This window comes from Acanthaster planci, linkage group LG12 (genome assembly GCF_054643075.1).
Source record: "Acanthaster planci isolate LZ-2023a linkage group LG12, COTS_SCS, whole genome shotgun sequence".
NCBI lineage: Eukaryota > Metazoa > Echinodermata > Asteroidea > Valvatida > Acanthasteridae > Acanthaster > Acanthaster planci.
The window spans coordinates 7,849,852-7,861,797 of NC_141788.1; the positions used below are offsets into that span (position 1 = coordinate 7,849,852).

Genomic DNA, 11,946 nt, shown 5'->3' on the forward strand with positions numbered 1-11,946 from the left:
GGTTCATACTCAATGTTGTGCTTTATAGGCCATAGGGAAGTCCGTGTAACCGGACACTTGCATTAGCAAAGTCAATACAATCTACACTAAATCAGTCATTTACTCTATACATCATGCGAGCGAGAGTTTCCTTTGATAGGTGATCTTGGTCTCAGCCCGGGCTCGAGAGAAGATAAAAAGGGGGAATTGTGTGTGTCTTTACAGCAATCGAAGCACGCTGCACGCACTATCAGCACACTCCGTAGACTTTTATACGACCACCACGTGTGGCACACACGTACCGTGTGCATCACAGTGAGGCTACGAACTCGTGACGTCACAAAGGTACACCAGTGACCGAGTCGGCCTGCGAAGGGCGCCCTAGCCCTGTGCGGGGGGGGGTTAAGTGAGATCATAATTGGACAATCGGACGGACTTGACAAATTGCCACTTCGCCCTCGCCTCTTACGCGGTCAGTTGGCAAAGTTTTACAACAGCAGTAGAGCAAAGCCCGGCCGGCGTGTAAACTACTGACAAGGGGGGGTTCGTGACGCGTAATTAAAAGTCATCACGGGGTCGACTGCGGTATCTGCGTCGGGGCGACTCCGGTAGGAAGTGAGCACGCTCCACCACCCACGTGAGTAATTAAACATTCTTGTGACTGAGAGGGCTCCGGGATTGGTTGGCCGTGATTACGTGGCAGACACTATGGGTCCACTGTGCAGCGCCGGTATTAAAAGACAGTCGGGGGAGAACTAACCGGCGATTTCAAATTCAGCCAGTGCCGCGGGTTCGGATTTGAAGTACATAGCGTGGTTCAGCGCTGGTCGCACTGTGTACCGTCATCACCGCCGTTTTTCCCCTACCCCGTCGTGCCCTGATGCTGTTTGTGCACGACGCCGTTGTTTGCCTCCCGCTTCGCTCCAAAAATGCCTACCCATGCCAAAGATCAACCGTCAGTACTGGCCCTCGTGTTGTGCCTGCTCGGCGCCGCGCGCGTCGCCAGCCTACCGCCGGTCCTCTATCGGGCCCGCGCCGTAACCAGTGGAGCCCACCGGCACCCAGCTAACCCAGGCCGGGCCGCGGACATCGACAGCCGCAGCAGGGAGGAGAGGCGGAACGAGGCCATCATGGATTCTATTCTTGTCACCTTGCACATGGAGGAGCCCCCCTCGCCCGAAGTGATCGCCCGGGTTAAGGCGAACCTGTCTCCCGAGGAACTCGCAGACGCCCTCAGACAGTATGAGGACGCAGTACGGGAACATTCAATCTCTGATTCAATCATTCCAACAAAAACTCCAATCCATCAACCACCCAGGCGGGAGGTCCATCAATACCATTCAATAGGTATGTATTCAACTATTTATTCAAAAGATTTTTTCAACACTACCATTACGGCCACAGACATATTTGAAAAAAAAATCTTCCTTGAAACTTTAGCGGCTCCAAACAATTTCAAAAGCTGATATCCAATCATGCAGTTGTTTGACACATCATTCTTCAGTGACAAGTATTTAAGAAATAAAGTTTGTGTTCCTCCGGTTTTAGGCGGACCCGATGAGTGCCTGGCGACAACGGGTCGAAATTGCGATATGCCAAAGTCAAACTACGGTGGGCCGTGAGTGGGTCACTTGACAGAGTTCAAGGACTCAAAATTGCACTACTAGATGCACGATATCAGCGCATGGTTTATGTTAATGGCACGCGATTACCCTAAAACTTTTGAACTGCACGTGTTTCGGCAGCCGGCTCTGCCACGGTCCCACAGGGCGACAGGGTTTGGTCACCTGATGCATGCAAACCACGTGAACCTCAGTTATTGCGAAACATGGTGACGCTGATTCGATTAGGCTGCTCGGCAGCATGATGGAACAATTATTCTGCATATACATGCACGTTACATGAAATGTATTTCGATTATTTATAGCAATAGATGGTGTACTGATTTAGAATACTTTCCGTATTTTGTTTTTGATAGTAACCGGACATTTCTTTAAAACTAGACATTGTCAGAGGATGAGATAAGGCCAGCATTTTTTATTTATGAAACTGCGAAAATAGTCTGACATTTGGCAGAGTCGGAGGAAAAAAAAGACTAAAGTTTCATTTTCCCAACAATTAACTTATCTGTAGTCTGTGGTTATATGTTAAAATATCCAGTCAAACAATCTCAGTTAGATTAAGCTTTCGCATGGCCACATCTTTATTTACATCTGCTGAATATTTATGACCAAGGTTTGAAAGCAAAACGTGCTTCATTACTTTTCAAAGTGTCCTGTTGCATCAGCAATCGTAATTCTAGAGGGCAAACCATTTAAGGTCAGAAACACTTTTAGGCGAGCTAAATTTGGTCGCATAGTGGTATATTTATCTGACGTGTTTTCTTTTCTGTTAATCGTCCGCCCACAATGTGGACAGATAGACTTCGGACCCGGAAGTTCCACTCTTGGGCGTTGGAAGGGATTCCCACTTCAAACAAAGGAAATGTCACGCAAAATTGGGGTCGATTTGTTGGGATAACCAACGTACACGAGATTATCTACCGCGGGAAATGTCTGTGCGAGAAAAGTTCTTCGCTGAATAAAGTGAACCCTAGCCTTTCCTACAAGAATAAAATGACTAGCTTAAAAAAAAATAAATGGATACTAACCAAAAAGGCTATATTTCGACGTTTATCGTTTTCTTCCATTCGAATTCCGGTCTTTTCTGTTTCGCGATTTCGTCCTCCAACATTTCGCGGATTTTCCCCGATGGAAATAGAAAACCCACCAACAGTGATGGATGCGCTGACCTGATTAATGTTCCAGCCGGCGAAATTGGAAAGGGCGGTTAAATTGAGCAGCAGATTGCTAAGAAAGTGCCAATGCGTATCCCCCCAAAAAACAACAGATTTAGGGAAAGAATCAAGTTAGTTTACAGCAAACCACGAACGTTTCAGCTTCTTGGGTACCTACTGCTGATGAGATTCATGAATATTTATCAAAAGTCACCTCAAAGCTATTTCTTGTGAAGTACACTGAGTCAGAACACCAAATGCATCGACCCCCCCAAAAAAAACCTTGAAAACAAGTTCAATTTAATTGGAATGTGGAAAGAGGTTTGCTTGGTTGTGACACAAGTTGGCTCTTGTCCTTCGACCCCGTTGATAGTGAGCCCGACCTGCGAGATAACCATTAATTGCTTGGTGAATTTTCTGCAAACTTTTCGGTTCTGGTCATGTTCTGAAAGTTCAAGTTGCAAGGGTTTAACTTTCTGGAAGTTTCACACTGAACTGTTGCTGCGCCCAACGAACCCGCCAGGTCGTCTAGTTGCGCGCAAAATCTGCTCTTCGCGACAACTGTACTTATCACCACACACGAGGTATTTGGCATCGTATTTCGAAACAGGTCACTGTTAAAGGGTAGCTTGATGCTCAGTACAAATTTGAGGAAGCTATGCCATACAGGCTTTTCTGAAATCCTGAATTTACAGATTCTAGATTGCCACGGGAACTCAAATGAACAGTGTGAAGCCAAGATTGTGCGATGGTGATGAGTCGAGATTATTATTGTGCGAACATTCACAGGCCCGACCAACAGTTGCAGGCAACGAAATTCCTGCTCAAAGAGTCGATGTCGAGGTACACACGAAATGCCTGATGTGAAAGTCTCATAGATCCTTTACGAGTCACAAACCCCAATGACCTGCCTGCAGTTTGGAGTTCAGATATCGTTGGATAATAACACAATCTTTGAGAAAGCAAGCCTTTTCAAGAAAAAAGTGGGGCACTTTTCACTATTCAAGAAGTAAGAGAAGAGAATGATCCACTAAAGAAGACGATTATTGAAAACCAACGTGTCAAAGGTTATCGTTTTTCTTTTGTTATATTGAAAATGAAACCGCTTCTTCCTTGCTACTAACCTGGGCAGCAAAATTGCAAATTGTGTAGATAAACTTGGCAATGATAGTGTGACTGTACATGCCACGTACTGTACATGTACAGTATATGCAGCTCCCGATCCCACGGGCTTGCCCCGCGACGATGCGGTTGGAAGTTCACCAGGCTTTCCGAGCACGCGTGGTGAGCGTGTGGGCCTTGTGGCACCCCGAGGGCATAGTCGTTATTTAAGTCAGTTACATCCATCAAAGTTATCCATCGACTTCAGCAGCACCGCCTCCAGCAATTTAGTGACACATATGGGTACAGGGAAGGCCTTTTCCGCGAAAGGCCTTGAAGTTGAGCGCAAGCACTCTCTGACGGAGCCTGCACGCGTTCGGATCTGTTAGAGTGCGACCACACTATAGGTCGCGGCGCGGTCAACATGACGCGAGGATCGTGAGTCACACTCTTGCAAGGGAACGCACTCGTGGGTTGTTTGTTTGATGTGCGTGCACCGTTACCATTGTTGCTATTAATTATTATTATGATATATCGCTAAGGAATGCTGCGCTCTGGACAGTTTCACCAAAACCGTGAACACGCCGCACCCGACATTAGGCGTAGCTAGCCCTTCGTGTTTTAAATGCCAATTGACAACAGCGTGGGCGTCCCGGGACAGGTGCCCCGGAAAAAAAAGAAATGAAGAAACACTTGTCACGTTTAGTCAGGAGGTCGTCCCACCTCGGTGCTCAGACTGGAAACCCCAGTCCAATTATCTCACAACAATAAATGATAAAACATGAGCATGAATGGGATGGCTGAAACGAAACCCCCCCCCCGCTCTTTGTTGCCGCCGTGTGGCGCCCTGCCATTTTTTTTTTCAAAGCGATGGTGCAAGGAAACGTATTATCTGCAGGTGAAAAAAGATCATTTTTCGCTGGTCATGGTGTATCTATTTATAAGGTTGAGGTCAACCGCAGTTCCTAGGACAGGTGGTCGGCGGTAATTGCACCAGCTGAAAATGACTTCAATAAAGGCTCCGTTTTCATGCGATTTATTATTTTTTTCCCATACAAAACAGAGAACTTGAGCAACTTATCCGGTAAACGTTTTGGTATAATAGTTTCTGACTTCCAGATGTTTCATTTGTTGAATAATTTGGTTTGGTTAACACAGAATTCGGGACACTTTAGCATGCTGGTGTTACATTAAACTTATACTTGTGGACGTAGACTGTGGCGTCTCTCCTAACTGTAGGAAGGACGGTCCCAACCATGGTAAGGCGGTCTGGCCTAACTATAGCCGGCAAATATCCCGGTAGTAGAAGTTTTCTCAAACTTCTCAAAGTTTAATGCGGCTCGCTCCCGAAAGAGTTCGTTCAAAATATGTCAACCTGGCATTTCATCCATGACACAAATAAAAACTAGCCTCTGCAAGCATTGGTTAGTGATAAAAAACGAAATGATGTCGGTATATGCTGGCATACGCGGACGCTCTGTGCTATAATTTGGCCTGCCCAATTATACTGTTGCTGGCACACTATGGGCCTCGAGCTGGACCAAGAAAAGGCGCTATTTTTCAGCACAGAAGGCTCCTTTGGTCAGAAGTGAACTTCGCTGGTTCTCAAACGACTAGGAAATGTACGCGTCACGGTCACATTGCTGCCAACAAATTGAACACTCACGACCAAAGCAGTTCAATTGATCAATTTATTAGGAAGACCGTCTTTCTCAGTGTATTTTTTACTGTATGATTTTTTTCAGGTTCATCGAAGGAAAACGTTCACTTTAGTCGACATTTGAAACCCGTCACATTGTTTTTCGGTGGGGACGCTGTTTCGTCCAGCCGGCATGCTGATGATGTCGCGGACGCGAAACTCAAATTGTACCTCCGCCCCCACCCAACCGGTCACGCCCACCGCCGTCGGTCGAAGGCTAAAACGGTAACATGCTCCGTGTACATGGTTCGTCGAGATAACACCTCTACGGCTGAGGTGAGCACAGGACTGCTGGCGGGCAGCGAGGTGGAACTCCTGGACTCCAGGGAACTTTCCATCTACTCCCCCGGCTGGAAGACGTTCCACATCTCGCCGGCGGTACGCGCGTGGCTGGACGGGCCCCAGGGCGAGCTGGCCCTGGTGGTGACCACCGAGGGGCGCTCGGCCGAGAAGATTTTCGACTTGGAGCAAGGCTCAGTGGCAGGCCAGACTGCCGCCGTTCAGCCACGGGTGGAGGTGCTCTACCACGAGGCAAGCCCCGTCTTCAGCCGGGAGAGACGGCAAGCAGGGCAGCACGATTACGACTGCTCGCTCGGGGACGGAGTCACGACCTGTTGCCGCTACGGGCAGAACGTCAGCTACAGCGAACTTGGGTGGAGCGATTGGATCATACAGCCCTCCCACTACGTCTCGTACCAGTGCGCGGGGGACTGTCCCACCAATTTCCGTCCGGCCACCGCCTACTCTCGGATCAAATCTTTGATGCACGCCATCGATCCCGACGATTGGAACGCTCCGTGTTGCGCGCCCACAAGATTTGGGTCGACCGCTTACTTGTTCGTGAACGGCACCGGTGGTCTCGAGATTGCCGTACAAAGGGACTCTGTGGTGTTAGAATGTCAGTGTCTATGAGGAGAACTTCTTTTCAGGTCTTTGCGTTCCAACCGAGCTTTCTGTTGAAAAAAAAAAGAGAAAAACCATCAGATTTGAGCTGTTGAGCTTCAATTTTATTAACTGTAGAAACACACACTATATTGTATGATAAATGCATTTTAAACTAAGTTATTTATATGTTTGTCTGACGTAAGTAGTTCAAGGCATGTAATGCAATCTTTAATTAAAACGGCAGCTTGACAGAACTTGCAGTGTAAAACTTGCACGTAAAATCGGTAAAGATCGGTCGTCCTAAAATGTTATTAGGAACAAAGGTTGTAATCTGTGCGACAACTACGTTCGAGATACTCTGCGTTTCGATCATCTCTGTCGTCCTTATTATGCGCTAGGATATGCTGATTTTTCGGGATGCATGACGTAATTTTTTGGAATTCTCATTGGATAAAAGTTTTCGGAACAAAAACGCAGGGTCGACCCTTTTTGCGTGGGCCGTGACACGTGCGCACAGGATGACGTGCATTGAACGAGGTAGCAGGTTTCACACAAGGCTTAGCGGCCTTTGTTCTTCCTTCACAACTTTCTGTGGATGTTATACAAATACAGTATGGTTTGAGGGGAAGTATTTGGAATTACTGGTCCCTTGGAGAAGGTCAGCTCGACTACCTCCCGACGCGAAGCGGAGGAAGTTAGTCAAACTGACCTACACCGAGGGACCAGTAATTCTCACTGTTTTCCCGAAATAAACCATGCTGCTTTTTTTTTTTTACTACACTTCATAAATATTCAAACAGAAATCTGACGTTACTTGTACTTACAGACACTCACAGATAGTGGAGTGGAGTCTGGTGCTGACATACGTTTTGGATCTTTACTGTAATAGTTATTAGGATACTACTCCAGACTGGTTCCGTAAAGATTACATAACACAGACTACATATTTACGCGGCAGGTTCTAGAGGGATTTTTTGATGCTACCAGAAAAAAAAAAACAACTACCACACTGGAGTGAGGTGGATACTCACCGCTATGACGTCACCTGGTCGCGTATCATTTCTACTTTCCTGACAGGAGGTGGGATTGGCCAGTCACGGGTATGACATGTAGTAATAGCCGATACTGACGCCTTGTATTTTGAATGGCGACAGGGTTGAGCGAATCACCGGGTGTGGGCGTGTTGTGCGCGGAGTTTGCTGATGGAGCGCCCGGAAATTGAGTTTATCGTGGCATATCTTCAGAAGGGCAAAAGGAAATGTACTGAGGAAAGAAAAACGCGCTTTGAGTCGGGCATTGTTGACAAAGTCAACGAGAAAATCAAGCCAAGGCTGTTTTGCTGAGTCTGTTTTCAATGAAACACAGCTTGCCGCTTCTACATAGATTCAAGTTTTATTTTACATTACACAGAGTATCTTCTAAAGCATCAATCTTAAACATAATAGCTTTGTAGTTGTGTACATACTTTTTATGGTATTTATTTGTTTCTGAAATCACAAGTTTGTAGGAGAGGTTAATTATTGACTAACATGCCTTTAATCCGTGGGATTCATTGGTAAACAAAACCAGGAATGCAATTTGTAAACACTAGAAGTGTTCATGAACGATATTGAGAAATCCCATACCTCGAGATTAAGGCCATGGACGGGCCACGTGCACAAAACCCTATCCAGGCAACCTTGTTCCCATGTGTACGGTCTTGCCGCGCCAGATTTAAATTAGGACTGTAGTTTACTTCAAAACCAGTTGTTAACACAGAAATGCACCATTTTGATGGGATTCGAAGACGTACAAATAGTTCATTTTCAGTCCTCAGAAATAAACAAGACGTTAATATTTGGAGGTACCTCGCAGCGAGGACCAACTAGAATTTATTTTTGTGGAATCTATTTAAGGTACCATGCTTTCTGTCGTTCGTAGCCCACGGAATGGCAGGCAGTGAGGAGAGATTAAACCAAATATGTCTTGTAGTAAAAGATTTAATAAGATTGCCTGCGTCACGGTCTAACGTGTTCTAATCTGAAGTAAAATAGCTTACTGACACGTGTACAAATGTATACTTAAGTTATCGTTTGGTGCTTCAGTGGACCGATTATTTATGTGAATCTTAGCAGGTGAACATCTGTTGAACGCGTCTGTGAATTATGTAAAAGTAAACGTGTATTTGCCTAGAGTAAATGGCATTAGTCGAAATAACAGACAGTTACTGAAGTACCGACAACGCTTTTGTACCTTGGACACGGGCTCGTCCGCATGCGTGAGGCTCCTCGCTGTTCTTTTCAGTGCTCAGTGACGCTTAGGGAAAGTTCGATCAATGACTAGCAGTTAACTTGTGGTTGGTTCGTGACCCACCAAGTGCACGTGCAGCGAAGTTGGCGTGCGGTCGACTATAGTCAACCGTTGCCAGGTTATTTAGGCATGTGGGGAGAAAAAGTTGGCGTAGGAAGGGCAAAAATTACAAACGAAAAGTGAAAAAATGATCGATCACTAGTCACATGCTTACATTATCCGTCTTACCACCATTGTTCTTATAACTGGCCTTCTCTACACTGTGCTATTAAAACGGCTATAGCAACCAAAGATGCAACCAACTTCGGTAGGCTGGTCGCGAAACGGTCACAAGACTAGTTTAACCACAGTCGACTATCGTGTGCGTTCGATCAGAGTTAGTCGAACTATGGTTAACTATGACCCTTCATCGAACTAGCCTCTGTATGTCGGACCGAACCAATTACATTTAAGGGAAAATACAACCACAGAGAGGCCATCGATTACATTTAGGAACCAGTCTAAGTCTGACTTTGACTGATGTATTTTTTCAGGCCAGAATATCAGTCCTCTGCAGGTTCCACTTGGTCCGGCCCGTCATGTTTGCATTCTGACTACTTGCATACAACATTTGCAGGGACAGATTATCTATTAGACACTGTGTGTGGGGCCTACGAAACACTCTCAGAGTTTAGAAGTCTAGAAAAACAACAGCAACATTCGCTTGCACAAGAAAAGTTTCAGCGTCTCCCTCTCTGAATTTTCGATTTCGTGAAAGCTACAAAAACTAGTTATATTTCATTGATAACTCCCGCTCAGCATCAAAACAAGATAATAAGCTATACAGCGTTGTGAAATGAGTGATTGTAAATAATTGAAGCGAAGTAGGGCCAACGAATCACTGGTGCCAATGGCCTGTGGAACACTGCATCCGACTCTTAATACCTGCATCCGCCGTATTCACTAAATGATAGTTCGAGTTTATTTTTGCGACGTGGTTTAAACTGATAGAATAATAAATCCGTATTGGTGTCACTCTCTGGTGCAATATTAACAGTTATTAATAATGTCGAAGAATAATGCTTACTAGTTTTCAAGTACTGTTGTTCTACAAGAATGACTAGAAAACCAGCATTTTAAAAAAAGTAAAGTTCTTTTGCGAAATTGGTAATACTCTGTGTGGAGGTGTGAATGATATAACCTAGAAAGGAAAGGGGAAAACTGTAACTTTCGGCAAGTGATCTACTGGATGAGGAAATTCTTAAAATAGTAAGGGAACGATATTTAAGAAAAACACTACCCGCTGTTTTGTGAGAACGGTGACCGTAAAGCACGTGAAACAATTTTCTTTAATAGCAAAGTTCTGGAAACACTTGTGAAGTCGTCTTTTTATATCTCGGTTCCGTTCACCCAGTCAGGACTTTGGTAAGATGGTAAAAGACTGTGAGTGGTGTGCATTTAACTGTCATTCTTATTGGTCATTATTAGTTAAGAAATACTGGCGAATACTTTATGCTTTGCTTACCAAACTGTGAGTCGTATGTTTCTTTCCTAGCAATAGAATCGAATCGCAACACGCCATGTGTTCTTTGTACAATTGAGTTAAAAAGAGGCCGGACTGGCACGCGTACGCCACCACCAAAACGGCAACCTCGTTTCTCATTCAAAATGGCGATTGCGTTCACTGTGTGGCATTGCATACCTGCGTGAGTTTGAGCATTTCTCTACTTACTTGCGTGACATTTTTTAGTCCAACGCTATACCGTATGACAAAACAAACTAACTAGAGTAGCGCATTTTGCATGTTTTGCCTGATCAGCGGGTGTTCAGTGTGATAGTTTAGCCCGCTGGAAAATCTCCTTGTCCGTAGTTCAAGAATTCAGAAATGCAACTTGACTATGCATATTTGGATGTGAAGAGGTATGAATGTCCGTTTTGTAATCGCCAGTTCACCTCTATGTCATTGTACTGGATAAAAGATGCGAACGAAATAATAAAAAGGGTAAACTTCTATGAAAATCTCCCGGGAATGTTGACAGTCTTGATTCTTTGTTCTGATCGTTTCTTGACGTACACGTTCAAACCGAAAGAATAAAGGAGGAAGCAAAATCCGCACACATACTCAGACAGGGCACCGAACATTAAAAATTACGAATTAAAAGTGGGGATTCTGCTGTATCAGGAACGAAAAGTCTACCGTTTTACAGAGGGCGACATTAGCTGTTTAATGTGGTGTGCCTTTCTTGTTTTGACATTGAAAAGTACAAGCCAGATTTAGGAATTGATTTACCCCACGAATTCCTGGTTGTAGGCCTGTACCAGAAAGATAAATCTTGGATCAGCTGTATATTACACTGAACTTTCATCTTTGGGTCATTGATCAAGATGGGACTTTAAAGTGCTGTTCTGAAAAACTGATGTAAGCTAAAACATAATAATGTGCAGGCTGATCAAATTTTGTTTTTAAAACAACGGAATTTTCCCCTTTTCTGCTTCTTTTCTGACTTCCTGAATGTCTTGGAAAACACGCCAGAAACGTACGATTTCGAAAGAAGAATACCATACATCATCCCTGGCAGGTTTGAAGTTGAAGTGGAAATTCAATTAATTCTCTCAACAGCAACAGACTACTCTCAAACCGCAAACTGCTCAGTCTTAATGGAAACGATAAATCCCGGATTTGGTTCTTGCTTTTGTGTTTTTTTTCTTGTGCCTTGTGCGCCGAGTTGTCGGCCTGTGATCCCTGCGGTCACCGCACGTGCCGCATAGATCATTCTGGACGGATTTTGGCCTAATCTACGAATTCCCGTGTCGATTGTTTTCGCGTAGCAAAAAAATTGAACCCAAATGGGATCGAACCGAAAAGCGGTGGCTAAAAAATAAAACAAGGGAAACAGTCAAATTAAGTTGTCAACTAGCTGACATTTACTCGAGGGGTGCGTCCGTTTCAGGTAAATATTTGTTCCCCCAAAACTGGCCTATTTAGAAAGGTGTACTGTCAGACAAAAATCATCCAATGCAGTTTCCAAACCAATTTAAATAATAATTGCGATTTGAGCCTTCTCTGATTTGAACCAACAAACTCCTTACAAACAAAAAGCATGCATTCACGTAGAATGCTTTAGAGGGAATTTTAAACGGGAAAAACACCCAGCTACGTGGATCGAATAAATTTTGAACCAGTTCTATTCTTTCGGTAATGAACAAAAGCGTGGAAAAGTTTTTCCCCAGAAAAATT

At 44.6% G+C, this 11,946-nt stretch overlaps 1 protein-coding gene across 1 annotated transcript; it reads left to right on the forward strand.

Annotated features, from left to right (window-relative positions):
• Window positions 1-425: 425 nt before the first annotated feature.
• LOC110977770 (bone morphogenetic protein 5-like) lies at window positions 426-10,727 on the forward strand. The gene is made up of 2 exons (XM_022232194.2): window positions 426-1,326; window positions 5,602-10,727. Exons 1-2 carry the CDS (start codon window positions 909-911, stop codon window positions 6,465-6,467), a joined length of 1,284 nt encoding a protein of 427 aa, XP_022087886.2. The 5' UTR covers window positions 426-908; the 3' UTR covers window positions 6,468-10,727.
• The last annotated feature ends 1,219 nt before the right edge of the window (window positions 10,728-11,946 follow it).

Bases quoted from the DNA above. Each gene is read 5' to 3' on its own strand.
- LOC110977770 (XM_022232194.2), top strand. From the start codon at position 909: ATGCCTACCCATGCCAAAGATCAACCGTCAGTACTGGCCCTCGTGTTG. The intron at 1,327-5,601 runs GTATGTATTCAA...GATTTTTTTCAG, and splicing joins CCATCAATACCATTCAATAG to GTTCATCGAAGGAAAACGTT.